This window comes from Henckelia pumila, chromosome 1 (genome assembly GCF_033568475.1).
Source record: "Henckelia pumila isolate YLH828 chromosome 1, ASM3356847v2, whole genome shotgun sequence".
Taxonomy (NCBI): domain Eukaryota; kingdom Viridiplantae; phylum Streptophyta; class Magnoliopsida; order Lamiales; family Gesneriaceae; genus Henckelia; species Henckelia pumila.
Window position 1 is genome coordinate 106,840,083 of NC_133120.1, and position 26,442 is coordinate 106,866,524.

The 26,442-nt window shown below is 33.4% G+C and overlaps 3 protein-coding genes across 3 annotated transcripts; all 3 read left to right on the top strand.

The window, feature by feature from the left end:
* Positions 1–2,637: 2,637 nt before the first annotated feature.
* Positions 2,638–10,072, top strand: LOC140875588 (respiratory burst oxidase homolog protein A). Its single transcript, XM_073279312.1, has 14 exons — positions 2,638–3,615; positions 3,766–3,925; positions 4,279–4,327; positions 5,121–5,234; positions 6,453–6,875; positions 7,195–7,584; positions 7,671–7,766; positions 7,914–8,029; positions 8,211–8,378; positions 8,465–8,624; positions 8,705–8,899; positions 8,986–9,114; positions 9,242–9,320; positions 9,394–10,072. Exons 1-14 carry the CDS (start codon positions 2,958–2,960, stop codon positions 9,501–9,503), a joined length of 2,847 nt encoding a protein of 948 aa, XP_073135413.1. The 5' UTR covers positions 2,638–2,957; the 3' UTR covers positions 9,504–10,072.
* Positions 10,073–13,066: 2,994 nt separating this feature from the next.
* Positions 13,067–16,461, top strand: LOC140871702 (uncharacterized). The gene is made up of 2 exons (XM_073274358.1): positions 13,067–13,734; positions 15,780–16,461. The coding sequence occupies exons 1-2, from the start codon at positions 13,130–13,132 to the stop codon at positions 16,459–16,461; spliced, it is 1,287 nt and encodes a 428-aa protein (XP_073130459.1). The 5' UTR covers positions 13,067–13,129.
* Positions 16,462–21,740: 5,279 nt separating this feature from the next.
* On the top strand, positions 21,741–22,538 carry LOC140876246 (uncharacterized). Its single transcript, XM_073280158.1, has one exon. The coding sequence runs from the start codon at positions 21,778–21,780 to the stop codon at positions 22,450–22,452; it is 675 nt and encodes a 224-aa protein (XP_073136259.1). The 5' UTR covers positions 21,741–21,777; the 3' UTR covers positions 22,453–22,538.
* Positions 22,539–26,442: the final 3,904 nt, after the last annotated feature.

A 26,442-nucleotide genomic window follows, 5' to 3' on the forward strand; every position in this document is an offset into this window, starting at 1 on the left:
TAATGAAGAATACTTTAGTCCTCCTCTAATTAAGTTAGCAACCATGTGTAAATTTAAAATTTCAATCAAGATCGTATGATATGTAAATTTTTTGTACCATAATATAACTTTGCTTATTTAGAAAATAACGAAACCGTAAACTCTACAAGTGGCACCTTTCAGTGTTAACCTCTTTTCCCCAATTTCTAAATTTTGTTTATCAATTTTTATTAAATTTCAGGAGTTGGTGGCAAATTGACCGAGGCGGATTCAGAACCTTCGCGGGCTGGTCCTTGAAATAGTAGGTCTAATTTGTTTGTTTGCCATTTTTTTTAAAAAAAAAATTAAATTAATTTCAAAATAAAAAGATTTTAATTCTAGAAGTTCACTCACCTACTCACTAGCCACGACATCTGAGTTTGATATAAACACTTGTTTATATATATAAATATATTTTCTATTATCAATGGTGCATTTTCGTAAATCAGAAAAGTTTTCGAGTACGTTCAGTACCACAGTTACAATCTCCCAAGTGCTTTCATTGTATACGAGTGCAAGTTCGTCTATGTTCTAGTTCTTCTTGACCAAATAATAGATTTATTTCATTCAATTCTAATCATGTGAGATGAAAAAAATGATGTAACTTTTTTCCTTGTACGTAGCCATTGAATTAACGGGAAAATTGCTTTTTTGGTCCTGTATGTTTGTCACTTTGCGATTTTGGTCCTTTATATTTTCAGATTGCAGTTTTAGTCCGCTATCTTTATTTTTTTGGCAATTTTAGTCCTTTTTCCGATGTGGCGCTGACGTGGCACCAATTCAATGCTGATGTGGAGCTGACGTGTACAGTGCCACGTCAGCATTTTCGAAGAAAAAGGACCGAAATTGCCAAAAATCAAAACATACAGGACTAAAACTGAAATGTGAAAACATAAAGGACCAAAATCGCAAAGTGACAAACATACAGGACTAAATTTGCAATTTTCCCTTAAATTAACTATCGAGTATTATGACACTATTTACATGTTAGGATAGACTAACTCACCAAACAATATTCATTTCTATCATGATAACAACTTTTGATTGGTGTAACAAAATATGTTTCAGATAACTATTTTTGGAAGAGTTCATGAATAATTCAAATATGATAAGTATTAAAACTAAAAGAAAAATTCAATTCGTAATACATACTCAAACAATAAGATCATAAACACAAATTTATTTTAAAGATATATATATATATATATATATATGTATATATATATATATATATATGTGTGTGTGTGTGTTTTTTATATAAATATAAAATAAGTAACAAATTAGATATGAAAAAATTAAGCACTTGTTATCGCTTACATTTTTCCACGAGGCAATTTAGAGCTTTTGGCAGTTAGCATTAGTAAAGGAGTTGTTGAATGAGCGTCACATTGCGAACCTAATTTTCTATACTTCGGGTTATCTTGTGGGAGAAGCAATTTAATTCAAAATTTATGCAAATCACCCGACCATAGATTTTGTATCAAAATTTTTTATTAAATTGGTCAGTAATTGACCTCGTCTATTTAAAAAAATTTGTTAAAAAATAATACATCTTATGTAACTGAAATTGACATTTCCAGCCACTGGTAAAATCTAATATAGATTTCTTAATGTGATGAAAAATCCAATCCGTCTTTTTTCAATCCAACATTTGATTCGAGTTCTATAATAATTTTGGTGGAGTATGGTAATTATTAATATTAGGAGCGACCAGTATGTAACATTTGAAATATTGTATTATTAAAAAAGAGTTTAGTGACGCGCAACTATCATCAAAAATAATTTTTTATAAAGTGACAAAACCTCGATCTTAAAAATTAGAGCGAAAATAAACATTAGATGTGGATACCACCATTGCTAGTGCTGGGAGAAGGTAAGTATGAGAATGGATTATTTTTCGACAGGCAAAATGCGAGCTGGCTTGTGTTCGAATATATTTAGCTTGTATTATGTGTTAATCGTCATTAACTAAAATTGATTATGTAAGCACCAATAAAATTACTTTACCAATTATATAAGTATTCTTTTGAACATTTAATAAGTCGTTAGTAAGTCGAAATATCTGATTAAATCCGTGATTAGTTTTTTAATAATATTTAAATTCACTGGAAAATAGTATGGTAGGCTTCAAATTTATCCAAAAATGACTCATATTTTGTACATGCTAATCTTGCTATACATATTTACAAACAAAGGATGAATGAGTCAAGTGGTTGTGTCATGTTGGTTTGTTTGTTGGACTCCAACCCATGTTATACACAGGTATATCGCAGTGTTTGAATTCCTAAACACCATTTGCTTTTATTTTACAAATTAATTCAATTCCATCTTAATTACTGAATTAAACAATAAGCAATTCCCAATTTTGAATCTTTTAGAAATTTTTTATAGAGGATGAAAAGCTTATAAGCCATCGGCGGCAAAAGAATTAGATGAATTATATAATTTTATATAATGTATTTTTGTCAACAAAATTAGATTTGAATAAAAAAATAAATGTTACATAGTACTTATATTAGCGTTAGCGTGAGCAATTTCCCATCTACCGTGGCCCATGAAAACCCATTCTAATCACCATTTACATATATGCGTCACACACAGATTTAAATCTCTCTATCAACTTAACCACTTTCCATTTCCTCTTTCCATAAATAAAAATAAAAATAAAAGTGTTTCATTTCCATGAATTAAAATCCACAGAGGAATTCAAACAAAAACCTTGGTTTCAGACTTTTGAGTCTCTTCTGCACCAAAAATTGTCTCTTTCTTTCTTTCTTTCCTTTTATTTTTTTTTTTTAACACCACCTCCGCGTTGCATGTCGTTTTACGCAGATTCTTGACGCGTTTTGCTTCCACTCGATCCTTTTTGGGAATCCATTTATGCGTCTGCTTACTGATCTTTCTTCCCACCCAACACATTGATCCCATTTTCTGCTGAAATGGGAGGTGCCGGGAAATATGATGGCCGATGGGATTCCGATTCCGTGCCGTCCAGGAATTCCGAAGGGTCGTCGCCGGTGATGGAGTACTCCAGAGCTTCGTCAACGCACTCGGCGGAGGAGTTCGTGGAAGTGACGCTTGATCTTCAGGATGACGATACAATTATACTGCGGAGTGTCGAGCCGGCCACCGTTATTACCATCGACGGCAATGACGTCATTGCTGGGTTCGCCGGGGTTGAGACTCCGGTGCCGTCTTCGACTTCGAGATCGCCCACAATGCGCCGGAGCACGTCTTACAGGCTGCTTCAGTTTTCTCAGGAGTTGAAGGCGGAAGCGGTGGCTAAGGCGAAGCATTTCTCGCAGGAGCTGAAAGCGGAGCTGCGGCGGTTCTCGTGGGGCCATGGGCATGGGTCTCGGATACTGTCTGGGCTCTCCGGTAACGGCTTGGAATCCGCGCTGGCGGCGCGGGCGATGCGTCGCCAGCGTGCGCAGCTGGATCGCACGCGGTCAGGGGCGCAGAAGGCACTGAAAGGGTTGAAATTCATCACTAAAAGCACGAAGAACAGCGTCGATGGGTGGGAAGAAGTGGAGAAAAATTTTCAGAAGCTCGCAAGAGAAGGCTTTCTTTACCGCGCAGATTTCGCCCAATGCATAGGTTAATTGTTTTCAAATTCCCCTTTGGCGCTTGAAATCGAACGAATCCTCCGAAAATTCGAAGTGATTCCATAGCCATTATCCAATTAATTATCGCAATCGTAAGCTGAAAATTTCAATCTGATTAGTACGGTTGTGTTTTCACGTGCAGGGATGAAAGATTCCAATGAATTCGGGTTGGAATTATTCGATGCATTGAGCAGAAGAAGGAGATTGAAATTCGATAAGATTTCGAGAGAAGAACTTTATGAATTTTGGTCGCAAATTACAGATCAAAGCTTCGACTCCAGGCTTCAGATTTTCTTCGACATGTATGCATTTACCTCTTCTTTTCTTGCTTCGTATTAAAAGTTACAATTGGTGTCTCTTTTTTCTTTCCCAACTTACTACACTTTCATATCCAAATAAAGATGGTATATATTTATTTATTTATTTATTTATTTATTTATTTCTCGTTCTTATACATATATATATATGCTGATAATAATATAAATGCACGTAAATACGTGAAAAAATTAAATATTAAATTTGGCGCAGATTCTCTTATAAAACTATTTAAGTAGCGATTATAATTGATTATTATCCATTTAGGAATAGGAGAAAAAATTATTGTTATTGTTATCTTTATATATTTTATATTATATTTATATATATATTGATGCAGGGTAGACAAGAATGAGGATGGTCGGATCACCGAAACGGAAGTTAAGGAGGTAACGTGATTTAATTGATTTGATTTGATTAATGAATAAATAAATAAATCATATTCAGTACCACTAAAAAGTAGGTAATTATTAATCTCGTTGTTTTTTTTTAAAATAAGTAAATTAATGTACGTAATGATGATTATGAGGTAAGTACAGTCTGGCAGATTCTTTAACATAAAATATTCACTCACAGTTTCTTTCTTGTAGATATATATGCTATAGACTTGATAGTAAAAACAAGTTAGAGATATATTTGATGACCTGGAATATAATATAATAAGATATATAAAAATAGTATCAATTAAAAAAAAACTATATATGAAAAACAGTTAAACATTTATAGATAATAATAATTATTAAAGAATATTTCTTCAAATTTGCGATTTTTAAAATATGAAAGGGGTTAGGCGGGATGGGGCGACTATATTAGAAAAAATTGGCCGTAACAACTCCAATATAAATATATAACTTGTCCAAATCTCACTGTTTATTTATAGTAACATTATTATATTTTTCTCCTAACACGTATCTGTTTTGGCTAAAATATATATTCCAAAGTGCGTGCATTAATACACAACACTAGTTTCGTTTTTGTCTTTGTCAACTTATTTTACGTTGAAACTATCTAAATTGCATCCACGTATCTTTAAATATACCTCGAATTTGTGGGGGTTGGTGGGGGGTACTTTTGTAATTCTATAATTTCAATAATTCGACCAACCAATTAATTAATTCCTTTTTTTTTTTTTTCAATTTTCATGTATTTAATTTAATATTTTGGATTTTTTTTAAATTGTAGATTATTATGCTTAGTGCTTCTGCAAACAAGTTATTGAGACTAAAAGAACAAGCAGAAGAATATGCAGCTTTAATAATGGAAGAATTGGACCCAGAGAGACTCGGCTACATTGAGGTATGATATATATATAAATATATATATTTTCTTAAATATGTGTGACATAAATAATTGAGTACTCTATTTATGCACCAACCGCAACACTTGTAAAATGTAATAGTACTAGAATAGAAAATGGTTACAACTAAAATTATAACATTTCACTTATGTCACCATAAAGTCTGTCGTTAGATGACGAATAAGTGACTTTATCTTTATATACATGAATAAATTAATTTTTTTAAAGTTGATAATAGACAAGTTCCAAGATTTGACCTTTGAAGTTGTCATTTCCTAATTTGTTTTAGTCAAATAAAATTTTTATAGAATGATCAGATAGAAGTAGTCTATTAATATTGGTAAGCACCATATTCCTACAATTTAAATAAGTACTGGTAATTCAATAGAAAAATTAAAAGAAAAAGAGAGAAAGAGAGAAAGAAAAGAAAATCTGGTTGTCGAATTCAGGTTAAATGTAGATGATAAATAAAGTTCAGATGAGGAAAGAGGTAACTTATAATAATAATCTGGTCAAATCCAAGGTAGTGCAGCAGTAGCTTTCTTGAATAAAGATTTTATAAGTACCTAATTCCTATTAGTTGAGATCAAAAGAAGACTTGGTTCAGATCATAATATGAAATACACATTCAAATGAATTTTGTCATGCCTGGTCATTAGGCGAATTAACAAGTTCTTTAATTAATTAAGGCAACTGTCATGTCTTACATTAGTAAATTAATTTCTGAGAATCTCCGACTGAGGATATGCATATCTATATATATAATTGATCAGATGATTGACTAAAGTTCAAGTGAGTTGATGGCTTAGAAGTAACCATTGAAAGTGTAATATATGCTGGAATTGAATTTGGAAGAGTAATCTGGAAATTAAAAATTAATATTTTTTTCAAAGGGATCAGAAAATCATGCGGGTTTTTTTTTGTTCTAATCAAGAACTTGAGGCCAAGAAACTTGCAAGTGAACTTCATCATTAAATCTCATGTGACGAGGGATGACTTTTGAGCTCACAAAATCCTTCCCATGTGGAGGTTTCTGTTAATGGGGCATCAAATGCGTGTTTTCAGCACTCAACCAACTTCGAAACAGTATGGTCCACATTAATTCCACCGTCCCATTTAAGGACAAAAGCGCACGATCCATCTTTCCCGATCATATCTCGTGCATGTTTGTTTGATTTATGGATTTATGATGACTTTGTCATATGATGATGATGCAGCTATGGCAGCTGGAAACATTATTATTACAAAAGGACACTTACTTAAATTACAGTCAAGCCCTGAGCTACACGAGCCAGGCCATGAGTCAAAATCTACATGGGCTTAGGTACAGAGGCCGGATCCGAAGATTGAGCCACAAGTTTCTCTATTTTGTCCAAGAAAATTGGAAGAGGATTTGGGTGACATTACTTTGGATCATGATCATGATTGGGCTTTTCACTTGGAAGTTCTACCAGTACAAACAGAAAAGTGCCTACAAAGTCATGGGTTACTGTCTCCTCACGGCTAAAGGTGCAGCTGAAACACTGAAATTCAACATGGCTCTCGTGTTGTTGCCTGTGTGTAGGAATACCATTACTTGGCTCAGGTCCTCTAAAGCGGCTTATTTTGTGCCATTTGATGATAATATCAACTTTCATCAGGTACACCCCACCCCATTTTCTTTTAGCTTTATATTCAAATGATAATGATGATGATATAATATCGATATACATGGTGTGTATGATGCAAAATACTAGTGACCGTTTAACTATTAGAAGAGTGCTAACTACGTATGGAGCATTCAAGAGAAATAGCCTGTATTATATTATAACCGTCTCCTCTGTATGGTACAAATAATGTTAGATATAGTGAGTTCGAAACATTAATAATGATGGTCGATTGAAATAAAAATAAATCGTGGAATATCTGTACTAATATATGCTTTTCTTATATGCCTTTTTCAAAATTCGAAATGTGCAGACCATTGCTGCTGCTATTGTAGTTGGTATCATACTTCACGTTGGTAACCACCTTGCTTGCGACTTCCCAAGGATTACACACGTATCCGAGTCCACTTATTATAACCTTCATTTGAATGACGACTTTGGTGATCGTCGGCCCACATACCCAGTCCTTCTTAGAGGAATTGAGGGTGTGACAGGAATCTTGATGCTGATCTTGATGATAATTGCTTTTATGTTGGCAACACGGTGGTTTAGAAAGAGTCTGATCAAGTTGCCGAAGCCATTAGACAGGCTTACCGGTTACAATTCTTTCTGGTATTCACACCACTTGTTTGTCTTAGTCTACATCTTGCTTATCATCCATGGCACTTTTCTTTATCTTGTGCATCACTGGTACAAAAAGACGGTGAGTAAATTTATATTTCTTGATTTTTGGTTTGGAAATTAAGAAGTTTAGAGCTTAATAATCTTGCACTTTTTCATTGGTAACAGACATGGATGTATCTGGCAGTTCCGGTGCTCCTTTATGCAGGTGAAAGGATACTAAGATTCTTCCGGTCAGGTTTCTATAGCGTTCGGCTTCTGAAGGTGAGCATGAGTATGACAGCTCTTGTTTTCTAAACAGTGTGATCTATTAGAAAGTTGGTGAAAAACAATCCAGTTTATGATTTGAAAAAATCTAGGATGTCATGGCTTATAAAAATGCCCCAATGTTTTTCATTTTATTATTTTCAGGTTGCTATTTATCCAGGAAACGTCCTCACCTTGCAAATGTCAAAGCCTTCACAATTTAAATACAAGAGTGGGCAATACATGTTTGTCCAGTGTCCTGCCATTTCTCCATTTGAATGGTAAAAATAACCATCACTGCACTACTTGATACTGGACAGTTTTCCATTTTCCCAGATAAAATGCACGTCCGCGCAGGAAAAAAATGTGCCAACGTTATGCTGCATCACTTTGTTATCAATTAACCAACCAATATTTCTTCATTGTTTGATGTTAGTATTGCTCTATTTGGAAAATATACAGGCATCCATTTTCAATTACATCGGCGCCTGGTGATGACTACCTTAGTATTCACATACGGCAGTTGGGTGATTGGACACATGAACTAAAAAAAGTGTTTTCCGAGGCTTGTGAGGCACCAGTTTCTGGAAAGAGTGGTCTACTTCGAGCGGATGAAACTACCAAGAAAAGGTAACATTCTTGTGGACTAGTGCATTAGCATGCCCATTTCTCTTCAGAAATCTGCAAACTGACCTTAAACTTGACTCAAAATCCAGTTTGCCAAAGCTTCTAATTGATGGACCTTATGGAGCGCCAGCACAAAACTACAGAAAATACGACGTCCTCTTACTTGTTGGTCTTGGGATAGGAGCGACACCTTTTATAAGCATCCTAAAAGATTTGATAAACAATTTTATCAAACTGGAGGAGCAGGCTGTAAGTATCAGTATTGATTATGGAAGTCTTCATTTTCAGCCCTATGATTTCAGCTTAATAAAGATGGTTACTCTTTCCAGGATTCAATTTCAGATTTCAGCAGGTATTCAGATCAGAGCGGGGGATCTTTCGACTCCTCTCTCAACAAGGTTTCACCAAAAAGAAAGAAACCTCTTAGAACAACCAATGCTTACTTTTATTGGGTGACCAGAGAGCAAGGATCATTTGATTGGTTCAAAGGAGTCATGAATGAAGTAGCTGAACTTGATCAAAGGGTATGCTACGATCAATGTTAGCATCACACTGAGCCGATGATATCATTATAATATGCTGTTTACAACTATATGTCATAAACTTACAGGGTGTCATTGAGATGCACAACTATTTAACTAGTGTATACGAGGAAGGGGATGCCCGTTCGGCTCTCATCACCATGGTTCAAGCTCTTAACCATGCCAAAAATGGGGTTGATATTGTGTCAGGCACTAGGGTAAGTTTGCCATTGTCTCATCACTTCACATTATGGTTTCTTCTGCAACAAATATTCTGCTCTCAGCTACCCAGTTCCATGATCTTAAATGACTCTTTTCCCTTTATTGGGCATCTTATTGTAACAGGTTAGAACCCATTTTGCAAGGCCTAACTGGAAAAAGGTTCTCTCGAAAATCGGCACCAAGCATTCTAATGCTAGGATAGGTCAGTGTACAAATCATTTCAAAAGCTCTTGAATTAAAACAAAACATTTATCAACTTGATAAAATTGGAACAGGAGTTTTCTATTGTGGGGCACCAGTTTTGGGAAAAGAACTCAACCAGCTCTGCAATGAATATAACCAGAAGGGTTCAACCAAATTTGAATTCCACAAGGAACATTTCTGAGAGACAACGAATTTGAGTACATAGTTCCACACGCTCAATCCTCCACATTCCGTCCCACTCTCGGTTACTCCTAAAGTCCATATGTAACTTCTATTTCATGGAAGTATGGCGAAAAGAGAGTAAGAATACCAAGAAAGGGTAAATAAAAGTGGCAGGAGGTTGTATATGTATAGCCTTGATAGGAAAGATAGATATACAGTAGAAATATACACAAGAAGTCATTTATTTTGATACAGAAATAGTTTCTTAAGCCAACACAACCAAGAAAAGTTGGTTGTGGATGGTTCCATAGGGAGCGATATATACGACATCCATGAAGCATCATGAGCGTGGTGGAATCGGCAACTGGCTTCACATCACAGAATGTGAGTTCATTAAATCATGAAGGAATACCTTCTTGCTATTGGGATTGGAGAAAAGAGAAATTCATGGAAGAGATTATGATTGTCAATCGGATTGTTCCAAATGTGACAATTGCTAGCAGTTTGTATTCCTGAGTTGTGCAGTTGAAGGCCATGCATGCTATGATGCTTAATTTCCCACTTATGATATATATTCAAGTTCTATTATTAATTAATTATTTTCCTTATTAGAATAGAAGAAGCATATATATAATATAATAATTAAGCGTATATGGTAATTAAGGTACTTCGATTCAGTCATGCTCTTGCATCATTTCTGTGGTCACCATGTAAGATTTTGTTACACATTAAAACAGGATACCATACTGTAATGAAAATAAAATCTCCAGGAGGACGAATCAGAGCCAAATAGTCATGGCAAGAGTGATTGGAGTAGTGTCCAGTACTTAAAATTTCAGGGGAAACTACAAACATAGTCTCGTGTTTTTGTCTCACTGTTAAAATAGTCTTTCGTGCTTGTTAAATTTCAGTCTTTATTTGTTATTTTTGCACTTTTAATATTTTTTCCGACATCACATACATTTATATGACACCTATATGTGATGCATATGTGGCACCGATATGAAGCTGATGCGTGTAGTGATCAATATCAACACTTTCGATAAAAATAAAAAAAAAGTAGAATTGTCAAATATTGAAAGATACATGAACAACATATATGATCAAAATTTTACCGAAATATAGCGGCTGAGAGTTTTCACTTCATAAAAATAATAATAATATTATATTTTCTTTTTCATTTTGATTTTGATTTTGATTATATGCATATCGATTAGAAAAATCAGAAGCAAGACAATTTTACGAATAGTTAATATTAACGAAAAGTAAACATGGGTGTGATATTTTCAAGCTTGATTATAATTTAATAATTCTAAATATAGACATGACTCGAAAAATTTGAAGATTCTCGATTCATACGAAGAAGAGTTATTTGCAACTTTGAAAGCGTCAAATGACTCTCGGAAAACAAAAATATTTGAAAAACCCCACAACCTCGATCGTTAAGACTTAAGACTGCCTAGTAAGAAAATGACAGGAAAAGATCCGTTTTCAAACTATAATTATCATAATTGTTTGAAAAAATGAAGCTTAGATATGGGAAAAGTACGTAACGTAGCCAGAAAATTGATATTAACTGATTAACGAAAATCCGAGTAATCCATGGAGATCTCGGTTGCCATATTATATTTGATAGTTAAGAAAACGAAATTCGTGGGATGTTATCCACGTCACAAAGGAAAGTGACTAGCGTTGTGTTGCCTGTACTCCAATCATCAAGTGAGTATTTATTCAATACAAGTTCTAGAAAAAATATAGTATCTAAAAATGAGATGACTTGAGTTATTTATCTTTTTTTTTAGAGTTTCACGGGTTTAAGTTTCTTATACGCTTTTTAAATTAAAGAACTTGATAAAATGTCTAAATAAATAATAATTTAATGTCCAATTTGGGTCGAGTCATTGAACTAGAGCCCGAGAGATAGTAAAATATTGAGTAATTACTCATCAGAATTTATTGAAAAATATTTCATATTTTCAAAATTGATCGGCAACTTTTAAACATTATTATTATAATTAGTTTTTGTTTATATTAAAATCAAAATCGATCGAGAAGTACATGCACTAAAAATGTTTTCCGCACTAAATTGCCTTGAAAAATTTTAAAGAGCGGTCTTAGATTGAATTGTCATAAACCTAGCCGGTCCTAAAGTGGGAGCTTCGACATACTATATGTTCTCAATCGAATAATTTTTTTTAAAATTCCATTTGTAATTTTAAATTTGATAAAATTTCTGTGACATATATTAAGATAATATTTGGAAGAGTTTTTATGAAACACTTTTCTCCAAAACACCGGTTAAATGTATCTTGTCACCTAACTTTGGATGTGGATTCCTTTGGAAATCTAGCTAGGTTTGCTATTCACAGTCAAAGACTTGCAACTCGATCGATCGTTAACATTTGAAAATTCTACTACTTTTACAATATCACATTATTCTTGCTTCTATTTGCATGCAAAATAACTTTTCCCTAAAGTAACGTTTGGAATATTTCCCTCAAATATCAAGCAAAGTATATCGAATAAAAGGATATGATTCTAATTTCTTTTGCGAATATGCACTCACAAAAATTAATTTTCACGGAGGCACCGGCGATAGATTATATATAGGGTTGGGATACCGTACCAAAATGCCGAATTATCGGAATACCGTACCGAAATTTTTTAGATATACATACATTTTTCGGTATACCAAATTTTTTTCGGTGTCTGTACGGTATCAGTATGGATTTTTTTCATACCAAAATTTCGGAATTTCGGTATCGATACTGGTATAAATTTTATAAATTTTATTCATACCAGTATTTTTAGTATGGTATATCGAAAACTCACACCTAATTATATATGGCTGCTAGCATGAGATTTTTAATTGTATTAATCAATAAAATTTCTCAGAAAACATATCTTACTATATTATTATAGTGAAGAGTATTTAATTAACTAAATTTCAATTGATTGGTGAAGTTTGAGATGAAATTACGAATATATTCTAATTTAATTATCAGCAAAACCAAGATTATTAGACAAATTATTTATTTTATATGGTCTCCTCTTTTCTTAGCCATTAAATTTTATCTTATTTACCAAAATGAAATTTCGCTATCTTTGTTTGTTTTTAAATTTTTAGATTAGATTAGATAGTTATCACTCTTATGTTTTTTAATTTCTAATTTATCACGTGACTTCTAAAAATAACATGAAAATAAATTAACAAAAAAAAATTATGTATATGCACACATAGCGTGCAAAGACGCTAGTTTTTAATTAAATCACAAACCAATATAAATGTGAATAAAGAAATTAGAAGCTTCTAATAAAAACTAATGTCAAAGAAATGTCGCGTTACATTATAAAGCATCACCTTTATTTTCACAACATAATTAATTTTAACTAGTATCAACGAAGTCACTGCCTTCTAGAAGTCAAAAAACCCAACAAATCCACGCGTTAATTTCACAAATTTTCAATCTTTTTTATCAAATTTCAAATCAAAATTTAATTTCCAAGAACCAGCTGCCTCAAACGTTACTCTACTATATATATACTTTGAAATAAAGCCACATATTGTATCCAACTTCATAAATTTCATTCCCTCTACACACATTACTCAAACAAATTAACATCATTCAATTGATCAAGAAAATCATGGCTGATTCGAAGCAACAAGGATACCCGTTGGCCCCGGCCACGATACTGCCACGGAGCGACGAGGAATCGGCTAGGAATTACCAGTCGTCCGAACAAGCCATGAAGAAGAAGAAAAGGATGAAATGCTTGGCTTATCTTGCTGTTTTTTTTGTACTTCAGACGATTGTAATCGCCGTGTTCAGCGTAGTTTTCCTACGCGTAAAATCGCCTAAGGTCAGATTAGAACAAGTCACCATTGCGAATATAGGGAATGGCAATACTGCTAGCTTTTCTGCTCAAGTTACGGTCAAGAACACAAACTATGGACGTTACAAATTTGATGGTAGCTTGGCTACTATCACGTCGGGGAACGGTGTCGTCCTCGGAAGGTTCGCGATCCCCGAGGCACGTGCAGGGGCACGCTCTACTAAGAGGATGTATGTGGTCGGGGATTTAAGTCCAACTGCTGCTGATTCCAATGGTAACTTGGCCGTGAGTGTTGCGGCGAATGTAAGGGGCAAAGTGGAATTATTGAAAGTTATGAAAAGGAAGAAGTCGGCTGACTTGTTTTGCACCATGACCATCAACTTCCCCAACAACTCAGTTCAGAATTTGGTATGCAAGTGAGATTATAAATTGGCCTTCGTATGGAGCTATATATTGCATGTGTATCATAATTATTTCATGATTTTCTTTTCTTTTTATTTTTTGTATTTCGTTTTGTACCATACATTTTATTTTCCGTTTTGATGTTTTTGTTCTCCTAACATTGCACGTTTTGAGGTTGGGAGATTTTTGTACCATCATGATATTATATTGATTATTATATATAGTATTGTTCATATTAATAATTTTTTGTTACGTACCACGGGTCCACGGCTAGTGTTGATCAATTTAGAAGTTATTTAATTTGTTCCGTTGTCATTTGCAAACAAAGGGAACGGGAAATTCGATCATATATGACAAAAGGAGATGGCACACAATTGTTGAATGCCCCATATAGTTAATTTTCCACACTGATAATGATAGTAAATTAATCTAAGCCCCATATTTCTTTTCACTAGCTAGTCATTTTTGAAATATATGTATTTATCATAGACATTATAATTAACAACATGCGCGCAACTTGAAGATCTTATAGTCTATAGCGTGAGTAGTAATAAAATTTCGGTAGAATATCTAATTTTTCTAATCAATCATATACGATGTGAACTTGAAGATCATAACATTTTCTACGTACCCATGTAGCATTTAATCTCGATCTATATGTTTATCACTTATTATTAACAAGTAACGAATGCTCTACATCGATCTAAAACCAATATTTGAATTGCTAATTTCAAATTAATATAAGTTTCTTTAGAAAAATTCAATCACGATTTTAAAATTTAATCCAATAAATAAATAAAAAATAAAGAAAAAAGAAACATTATTTTCATAATCCATGTTATTATTTTACTGGGCCCGTACAGGACTTCAACCTATAAATGCTTCTACAAATTAATGTTTGTTTGCTAAATTATTGTTTTCAATTCGCTGCTATACTAGTCAGATGTTGGGCCGGCCCTATATATTATTTGGCGGTCTTGTCTATGCTAGCATATGTGCAATTTCTATGAGAAGTGCCCATGTGCTGCATCTAAGGATCCAGATTTTTTTGCATTTGATTAGATGTTCACGTGAACATCTCAAATGCAAAAAAAAATCTGAGTCTTTGAATCTTCATTCGGGCACTACTCAATTGAAATAGCATAGGCAAACCTTATTTGGTCTGCATATCTTGCTGATTTTTTATGCAAAAACACTATATATACTATTCCACAAAGGCATACTTTTTATCTGAGCTCTTTGAAATTCTATCACGTATTATTCGTGTTTCTTGTTGAATATAAAGGTTTATGCTAATTCCTTTGGCGTGGATATTCGAACAATCAATTAACCAGAAAAAATATAGTTTTGGTATTGTAATTTTTTATTCTTTTGTCTCTGTCGTCGGTCAATTTATGATATTAATCTACATATGTACAAATTATTTTTTTTTAAAAAAAATATATATATATATAGGCACGACTACATAAATTAACCATGAAAACACATGCAGCGTAAATATCGATGATCAGATATATCATAGCATTTCAACATTTGGATCGATAGCATTGATCTCAAAATGTCGTTAATATATGGACTTCAGGTTTAATTCTATTTGTCTTCTGACGGGAGATTTTGATTCTAATTTGGTCTCGCTTATATATATTATATTATATTATATCTATAGCTACACTATTAATTAAGATTGATCTTGTAATTAAAAACTTTATATTAAATAATAAATACTAGATCTTCCCTAAAAAAATAATGTCCTTAGTTTTCTTTTTCTTTTTTTTAAAAAATTTTCAATCTTTGATTTAGTTTTTTTTACCCATCTTATTTTATTATTTAATTACAAAATTTATGAAACAAAAATAAATTAAAAAATATATCATGATTATGAAAGCGTGCTACGAGACGCTAGTTTGTTTATAAGAGGCTGAGTCTTGACTCTCGGGTCTTTATCAAACATAATTGGAAAAATCTTCCATATTATATATACCAATTATTAATTACCACTAAGACGGCTACAAATTGCAAAACCACTCATGTATATATATCTCCATCTACATATCCTCAGAGAAACCAAAGCAAGAAGATATATAGATAATATGGGGGAGGAAAGAGAAGAAGAAGAAGAAAGCTACCTAAAATCCCAAAAATACCCCAAAAGTGACGAAACCATTAAACCCTACATGAATAATATTATTCCACCACCTAAACGCAAGGAAACTAGCAACAAATGCTTCGTTTACATTCTTTCCCTGATCGTCTTACTAAGCATCGTTTTCCTGATCTTCGGCCTCGTCGTGCTACGGATCACGGCTCCGACCATCCGACTATCATCCGTCACGATAAATAATGTTTCCTACAATTCGTCCCGAGAAGTAGCGTCGCTGAACATGTCGGTGGTCGCCGAAATCCGTGTCCAGAACAAGAATTTCGGCCCCTTCAACTTCGGCGAAGGGAGCACGGCCTTTCTGTACGGGAACACGACGATTGGCGTGGCTAATATTCATGGAGGACGGGTCGGAAGTCGAAGGCACGAGGGGATCAGCGTGACCATGGATGTGGTTCATAGTAATATTATTGCTAATTTTAGCGAAGATTTCGATTCGGGTTCGTTGAAAGTGATGGGTTTTGCGGAGCTGAGAGGTGAAATTCATGTTATGAATATCATCAATCGACGTCGCACTGCGGTTATGAATTGTAGCATGGATTTGAATTTGACGAGCCAAGCTGTGCGAAATTTGTTATGTTAATTAGCTAAGAGCTAGGGTCTATAGCAAAGGTATGAAATATGAAATATTTAGTATATATAACAATACAGTTTAAACATATTATATTTGTATCAAAAAATACATCAATACACATCATCATCGGTAAATTACAAATACGTTGTTACTTTGGAACTCTATTAGAATTAAGAACTTCTCTTTTGTACATCAAGATATCTTGGGATTTTCTAAGGTTTAATGAATTGAAATTAAGCAAAGTAAACTCAAAAAGAAAAGACCGGATAACAACTAACACTTCAAACAACAGGAAACACGCTAGAGTGCCCAAAAAAGGGCGCCCCAGTAGTGCGCCAAGAGGCTGCCTGGATTTCCAGGCAAGCAGGGGGTGCACTAGGGCGCGCAAAAACGCTCGCCCTAGCGCGCCAAGTTCTGCCTGGAACTCCAAGTTGCGCCCCATCACCGATAGTGCTGTTTCACGAATTAGTATGAATTTTTTTCGAGTTTTGCATCCAAATGGCTCTTTTCATGATTCTTGTCAGTTATTTTGAACTAAGAGACACCATGAAATGTTTTGTCCCTGCATACAAACAACATAAATATCAAAATTAAATATAATTTTAAATATTCTTTCTCAGATTTTTCAAATCATTCTCTGCATACATCTTACTTCTTCTTATTCTTTCTACTAAAGAGAGTTTATAATTACATTTCTAGTTAAGAAACTTGTGATTTACGGTGATGTAATCACAAGTTGAAGTTGTTATATCTTGGAAAAAGATTGTCAAATACCATCAGCACCAAGAGCAAGACAAAATCTTCTTAATAAAATAGTATTCAACACGAGTCTCAATTATTAAATTCATTTATGTTTTTCTGTCATATTCAAGTTTCCTAACACCCTTATTCTACAAGAAAATCATCCCCATTAATTGACCCTTTTTCTCCTATAATTTAAGGTTCTGACTCACCCAATGGTCTCCTATCGTCACCTAGAATATTGGGTCTGGCTTCATTATTTTGCTTGTTAGAAGCTATGACTGTAGTTGGACTGTTACTTTCCCATTAAATTATTAAAATAGCTCTATATAAGTGGCCCAATTTAGGATTTTAGTCTTTCTCACACACAATGCTATAACGATCAAGTTTTTTGTACCGATGCTACAGGGCTCTTGCTCCATCTTATGGAGATTTCATCTGATAATCTCATGTAGGTGGTTGAGTTGTCTTCATTTTTCACAAAAATGTTACCTTTTTTAGTGTATTGTGAAGCAACTAAGCGAGTATAAATGTTATCTTTCCTGGTTTCCCATTGTTTGTGATTTGGCAGCAAAAAAATGATTCAGTTGCATATCCTTTCATAATGGGAGTTTGAATCCATATTTATTATACGATAATTGGGATTTGAACAGGTTTCTGGAAGCTCATTTGCAGATGTTATGCCACCGTCATAATAAGGAGGTATTATAAAATATAAATTATCGATAAAGGATATATGTCTCAAATCTTTTCATTCTAAGTTTGTTGCAAGTATTAGTTACTGATAAAGGATATATGTCTTTGGATTGATTCAGGCTTGGAGGCATTGGCGTGAGGGAACACCTGCAAGTATGATAGATCTTATGTTGAAGGATGGATTAATGTATAGTTTTTTTCCCTAGTGTTTATAGAGTTAGAATTTGATTATTTTTTATAGATGCACTTTTAGTTTTGTGAAAATACTTGTAGATGCATGCATATTTTTGGGTTATTTTGGTGGATATACTTGTGAATTTATGGATGTTCGTTGTTTTCAGATGAATAATTTATGAACTTTATTAGTCTATTTTATGTTTCAAAAATATATTTATATTGTGTAATTATTGTATCTAATTTTAATGTAGTGGAACAACAATTTCACCTATTGACGAAGCAAAATAATGTCTTTTACTTTGTCAATTAGTGAAATTGCCGAAGTACAAGACTTTCTTCTACTTCATCAATTACTATCATTGCCGAAGTATAAGCATATATTTTACTTCGACAATTTCATTAATCGACGAAGTAAAAGCTTATGTTTTACTTCGAGAATTTATGAAATTAACGAAGTAAAAGACTTTATTTTACTTCGTTAATTAATGAAATTGCCGAAGTAAAAGATATGTTTTTACTTCGGCATCGGCCCAATCCTGAACCGGTTTTGGCTCCATGAATCGACCAAAGACTTCGGTAATTTCAGGGCTACGACTTCAGTTATAACGCGAAGTAAAACAGTACCTATTACTTCACGTGACACTACTTCGGTAATTATCTATCTACGACTTCAGTTAATAACCGAAGTCTTTTGCGACTTTTCTACTAGTGTGCATACATCTTGCTTCTTCTTATTCTTTCTACTAAAGAGAGTTTATAATTACATTTCTAGTTAAGAAACTTGTGATTTACGGTGATGTAATCACAAGTTGAAGTTGTTATATCTTGGAAAAAGATTGTCAAATACCATCAGCACCAAGAGCAAGACAAAATCTTCTTAATAAAATAGTGTTCAACACGAGTCTCAATTATTAAATTCATTTATGTTTTTCTGTCATATTCAAGTTTCCTAACACCCTTATTCTACAAGAAAATCATCCCCATTAATTGACCCTTTTTCTCCTATAATTTAAGGTTCTGACTCACCCAATGGTCTCCTATCGTCACCTAGAATATTGGGTCTGGCTTCATTATTTTGCTTGTTAGAAGCTATGACTGTAGTTGGAATGTTACTTTCCCATTAAATTATTAAAATAGCTCTATATAAGTGGCCCAATTTAGGATTTTAGTCTTTCTCACACACACACACACATACACACACATATATATATATATATATATATGAGTTAAATATAAAATAATAAGAATAAGACTATAAGAGTTAAGACGGAAATATTAAAAAACTTGTAAGCTAAAATAAGAATTTAATTTGAAGTTAGATATATATATATACATTCCTACATATTCAAATTAGCGACTGTATTAACTTTATAGTTTCCATTTCAAAATTGAAGCAATTAAAAAAGTATGTTAATAATATTATTCTTTTTCGTATTACAAACAAGAGTCGAGATGAAAGAAAATAGTTGAAGAGTCTGCACTATAATTAAAGTTCTCACCTACCTGTATATATAATGCATGAGCCAGATAAGATTTAATCATCATTCAACTACTTAAAATTATTCTCATGTACTAAATTCACGTCTAAAAATTAAATATTTTTTTTTAAATGTAATTTCCAAGAGTTGGAGACCACTAGAACTAGGGGTGAGCATTATTTTGGTTAAACCGAATTAACCGGTCGAATCGAATGAATTCGGAAATTTGGTTCGGTTAATTTGAAAATTCGATTTTAGTGTTAAGAAGTTTCGGCTAAATCGGTTAATTCGGTTCGATTTTCGGTTTTCGTCTTCGGTTAAATCGGTTAATTCGGTTAACCAAATTATAAATACTTAAATTTTAAATTTTTTATTAGGCTTTATATATAGTTTATAATATTTTTTAATGGGTTTATATTTAATATTGTACTTAATTTTTTTTATTATAATATTTTTAAGCTTAATGTGTTTTATTATGATAAAAATATCATATTTCAATCATTAAGTTTATAAATTTTTTATTTTATTTTGTAAAAATTTCGGTTAATTTAGTGACCGACCGAATTAACTGATTTTAATTCGCTTCGGTTAAATCAGTTTTATCATAAATTCGATTCAATTCGGTTAACCTAAAAATAATTCGGTTAATTCGATTCGATTTTTGATCGAATTAATCGAATGATCACCCCTAACTAGAACCCCCATGAGGATGTACGTTTATGCTCACCGTTTGGACTTAAATTACGTGCCAACAAAGTTATGGTGAATGAGGAATATATTATATTTATATTGATCGATACTAGGAGCTTACGTTTGGATTATTGCAATCAACCTTGAAATATGACGGTAGACAAATTTTGCTATTGTTAAATGTTACAATTATTCTATATAATGTGAAATGGTCAAAATTTACAGAAAATATTAGAATTTTTGTATGAAAAGAATCCATAATCTAATAAAGATCCAAGGGCATGTGTCACATTTTCAAATATTTTAAACAAATTGGGGTTTGATCTTAATCATTCTGTGTATGTTCTCACTTCGAATTTTTGCTAAACACGAATACGATATTGATTTAAAAAAAAAAGTATTTAAAAAATATATAAATAACATGTAAGTTAAATCAAACAGATATACCACGTACTGACCTACTACGAAGCATTCACTTGATTCGTTTTGTTTTGTTTTTTTTTTTCTCTCTCTCAATTTGTGTGAGATCAGCATGAAAATTTTCCACTCTGCAGGTTGATAAATCTTGAATTTGATGATTTAATTTCGTAATTATACTCATTATAGTACAAGCTAGTTCTTACCATAAAAAAAAAACTAGATCTCTCTCGAAATGTATTAAATAGACTAGTGTTAAATTAAATTAAATACAATTATTGTATATGTATATCAATATGTTCTAAACTTACTGGCATAGTGGCTTACCTTGGCCCGAAATAAAGAGTTTAATGGCATACCTATCGGGCCCTGGACCTGTACAAAGTTATATCCATCACGGTATCACCTATCAGGTGCATTGGGCAAGACAGGCCTGCAACCAATAAGCCCCTATATCAGTACAAAGCCCAATGATGGGATGAACAAGTCCCCATTATCGAGTAGGGAAGGTCCCGTTACTAACTGGGCCCAAACAATGTCCATTACCGTAGAGTTGATTAGTTGAAGCATATGCCCAATTCGAAATCTTAGATATTCAAGGTAGAAATTATGAATTTACGATTTTATGTTATTGAGAATTCTTTGTTTAATTTTTAATTAAGGAATGATGTCTTCTCGAATTTTGGGCAAAGGTATAAACCGGATCAAGAGGCTCGTACCATTGAACGGAAGGTTTTGAGACTAGGTCTTGGGCCAAATTGATTATTTTTTATAATGGGCTGATGGATCCATATCGAGCTAAGACCCGACCACACAACCCAATTCACGTTTCAACTGCAGGATTAGGACTAAGACTTTCTAAATTTGTGATTTCCCCACAAAATTTGCATCTCACTTCGTTCGTTGACTTTTTGATCTTCCCCCGTTATCTCGGAATACCTCCGTTGTTCCCACTGAGTTTACACTCAACAAAGTCCAAAGTCAAGATTCAAAAAACGTGTAAACAGGGATAGAAATGTTGTGCTCCAAGACCAAAAAAAAAATTTGACTTATATCCCTAAAAAACGCACTACACTTGCAATAAAAATATATAGTCCGGATAAAATACTTTGCATAACAATCAGCCATGGCTGAGTATATGAAAGAGCAAGAAAAGCCGTTAGCCACGGAAACGGACCCGATTGACGTCGAAGAAAGCAACCCGCCCTTCTCCGCGGACCGCACGTCACGGCCCCGCTGGAGATGCATCATATGCTGTGGCTGTTGCGCCGCTATATTATTGATCCTAGCGATGCTAGTGTTAATCCTCATGTTCACGGTTTTTCGAGTTAAAGATCCCATTTTAAGGATGAATTCCATGAAGGTTCGAGGGCTAAATCTACTCGGAAATGCAAGTTTACGTCCCGACATGAACTTGACAGTTGAAGCTGATGTTTTGGTCAAGAATCCCAACTATGCACCTTTCAAGTTTAGTAAGGTTACAACAAGTGTGCATTATGATACTTTTGTCATTGGTGAGTTTGTGAGTCCAGCAGGCCGGGCCGAGGCCCGGAAAAGTGTTCGAACGAACGTCACGATCATCATCATGGTGGACAAAGTATCGCAAGTGCCGCGGTTTCGGGGCGATTTGGGTGAGGGGATTTTGCCTGTTAGTACTTTCACTGGAATTAGAGGAAAGGTGAAGGTTACTGATGTGTTCAAAAAAAGTATATTTGTTCAAATGAATTGTACTATGAATTGGAATTTGAGTAGCCTGGCGATTCAAAATCGCAACTGCAAGAGTACTCGAGTTGAATTTTAGTGTAAGTGTTATTTTATGACACTGTTACTTTTGATTAATGTTCGTTTTGTGATTGTGTTATATGAAGATTGTGAAATTTTGAAATAGAGGGAATCATAAACAAGATGGTGTCTTGCTATACTTAATCTTAAATTATAAATAAATCATTAAAACTATAGTATTTGTACAAAGCACACATCATATAAAATCAAGTAGTTTTAAAAATAAATAATATATTGAGAAAACTGCAAATTTGGTCTTATATGTTTGTCACTTTGCGATTTTGGTTCTCCATGTTTTCATATTTCAGTTTTAGTCCTGCATGTTTCGATTTTTGGCAATTTCGATCATTTTTATTCAAAAATACTTACGTGGCACTGTACACGTCAGCTCCACATCAGCACTGAATTGGTGTCACGTTAGCGCCACGTCGGAAAAAGGAATAAAATTTCCAAAAAAATAAAGATAGCGAACTAAAACTGAAATCTAAAAATATAAAGGACTGAAATCGTAAAGTGACAAACATACAGGACCAAAAAAGCAATTTTCCCTAATATATTTGATGTGTTAAAAAATTTCACATCAAATAAGTTTTCTCGAACTGGTAATCAACGAACCAATTTCTTCAATAAACCGAGCCGAATGATCACAAAATATTTCTGTGTATCAAAGAAAACATGTGAGAAGGTTCGCCCGAAGGCGAAACCACTTCGATGCTCAAGTCAGTATAGGATTGAATAGAAAAAATATGGAAATTACAAGGGATGAAAAACATGTAAAAGACGTGTAAAAGACATAAATAAGATGTGTAAAAAAAATATGAGAGACGTTATGGAAAGAGTACCCTAATAAAGGTTAGAGACCCATTATTTATAAGAAGAGAGTCTTAGTCCATATATAATTTTATTGTATAATTCTACTAGATATATGCATATCTTTGCAATATTATGATATATCTCTAAAATATAAATAAAGATATTATAGAATTTTTATCATATCATCAATACTACCTATCCCGGAGAGAAGTGACGACGGGTGAAATGAGGAGAAACTTTGAAGTGGTTGAATTTATATTTTAAAGCATGCATGTAAGACAATATTCTGGTTGTTTATAATTTCCTTTGAGAGTTCGTGACGTAGTGAGTTTACATGGTGCCGAGATGGTCGGGCTTCTGAGGGCGACCACGAGTGGCGTGGGCTTACACATTGTCGAACTGGTCGGGTTTTTGAGGGTGCCGAACTGGTCGGGCTTCTGAGGGAGGTCACGAGTGGCGTGGGCTTACACATTGCCGAATTGGTCAGGCTTTTGAGGGAGGCTACAAGTGGCGTGGGCTTACACATTGCCGAACTGGTTGGGTTTTTGAGGAAGGCCACGAGTGGTATGGGCTTACACATTGCCGAACTGGTTGGGCTTTTGTAATTCTCCAAGCGACGTTGTTGGGCTTATAAAGTGTCAAGTCGTAGAGTGGGCCTTAGTGCTAGATTGCATGCTCGATATCAAAAAATATGACCTTATTGCAAGATTGTACCCAAATATAGTAGAATAGAGCCTTACTGCGAGATTGCATGCCGAATATGGCATAATAGGGCCTTACTGCGAGATTGCATGATCGATATAGTAGAATTGGGCCTTACTACAAGATTGCATGTCTGGTATAGTAGAATATAGCCTTACTGCGAGATTGCATGCTCGATATCTGTAAAAAGACCCAAAAAATACAAGGCAATAGAAGTCCAACAAATCTGATCACAAGAAAACAAACATAGAACTTTGATACTAGGAGAGGTTTTAGAAAATATAATAAATTTTAAAATAAAACTTCGATAATTTAATGTCAAGATAAGAGTAATTGAAGTACTTATATCTCATTTTGTCGATGACATGACTTTGGATACGTGGCAAATCATCATCTTCTATTATTTAACCAAAGAAACGAATTAAAAGTGTTATCAATCACGATCTCCACCATTTTGTATGAGAGTCCTGATGTCTTGAACATACGGTATAAATTTTGAATCAATCCAACGGTTAGAATTTCCGTAATCATTTTTTTCAAAAATCCTGAACAGAAATTATGCCAGAAGAACAGCTTCTGTTTGGCGATCAAAATCAGACTCTATAAACCTCCAATCACGATCTCCACCGTTCATATTCTAGTAACATACTTACAAATATGTATACCAAATTTGAGCTTGATACAACGGTTCAATTTATCCCAGCGCCTTTTGCAAGTGGGCTGATGTGCAAAATCCGAAACTCATACAGAAACTGTTCGAGATGAGCAGTTTCTGTTTTGGCGGTCAAATTCTGATCCTACAAGCCACCAATCATAATCTCGACCGTTCATATATTAGTTAACATGATTATCAATTTGCATACCAAATTTGAACCTGATCCGGCGGTTCAAATCCCAGCGTTTTTTGCAAGTGGGTTGATGTGCAAACTCCGAAACTCATACAAAAACTGTTCGAGATGAGCATTTTTTGTTCGACGGTCAAATTATGTTCCTACAAACCACCAATCACAATCTCCACCATTTAGGTACTATATAACATGATTCTATATATGCATACCAAATTTGAACCCGATCAGACGGTTCAATTTTTCAGAACTGCATTCGCATGGTGGCTGATGCGTAGGGCTATGTTAAAATCCAAAAATTCTTCATTCTCTTTTTCGTTCTTTAGTCAACCGTGAAGAGTAATCGTGAGTTTAGTTTTTGTTCCCACAGACGGCGCCAATTGATTCGTTAAAAAATTTCACATCAACACTAGCTACATATCGGATTCAAACTCAAACCCATTGTATTTTCATCCCTTCATCCAATACATGGTGTTGCCAAGGGTTAATTAAGTAGTATTTATATATTCACTTGGTTTTCATTCGAAGAAGAATCTCGAAAATTCGCTCGGTTTAATTAAATAAATATTTTTTCCTTTACCAAATTTCATATGTGCACACTGATAATTTTGTCTCCTTTTTTAAAAAAATAAAAATAAAAATCAAGTAGTGTTAGTTATTTAAAATGAACGATATGTCATCTCCAACAATTTGTCAATTTCAATTCTTCGGGGAGGGAGTATTGGCATTTGGAATGATATACGGCCGTGGACTATAGAGAATTCATTAGTCAGTTGGGCCATTGGCGATTCAAGAACCTTGCGACGGCCCAAATTGGAATATTCCATGTTTCGATTGATTTATTATTATTATTATTATTGTTTCAATTCTATAATACACTCAACGCTTCTTATTTTTACACAATTTAAATAAATATAAATTATCCTTTAAATTTTACAAAAAAAATTATCCATTTTTACTTCTATATTAATATTACTTCCAATTTATATTTTTATAATTAAATTTTACGTAATTTGACGGTTTAAATATTTTGACTGTCCAATTGTATCCAAGATATTATAATTTATAATCATATACGCATTATATTTTCAAAATACTTATTTTTTATTTAATTCTATTTATTTTTTGTAATTTAATTTTAAAAATAGCACATATAAAAAAAATAAAAACTATTTTGACCATATTACTAAGACATAAACTCAATTTTGTTTTTAACTAAGAGTATTTTAATTATAAATTAAATAAACATATTTTATCTTCCTTAAAAAAATGAATTCACTAACAAAAACATCATTGCACCGAAACAAACGCCACATAAAAACGGCTTCATCCAATTTCTATTAAATGATTAATTAAAATAATGTTAATGTACGATAGGATCGAAGATTCGGATTATAGTTAGTTGGGACAAAAAATGGCTTAAATATATATGTGGTAGAAGAAGAGGAGGTGACTTAATGACGAACTCAGTGAAGCAATTAATTAATTAACTAGACATTTATTAAACCATCAAGTTGAGCATGCACAAAATATTAGTCATATGAGTTCAAATAATTGGACAGTTGCCTCACATGTACTTGCATTATTTTTATTTATTATATATATCATTATGCATGGGATTTTAAGATATGATTCTTATATGATTAATC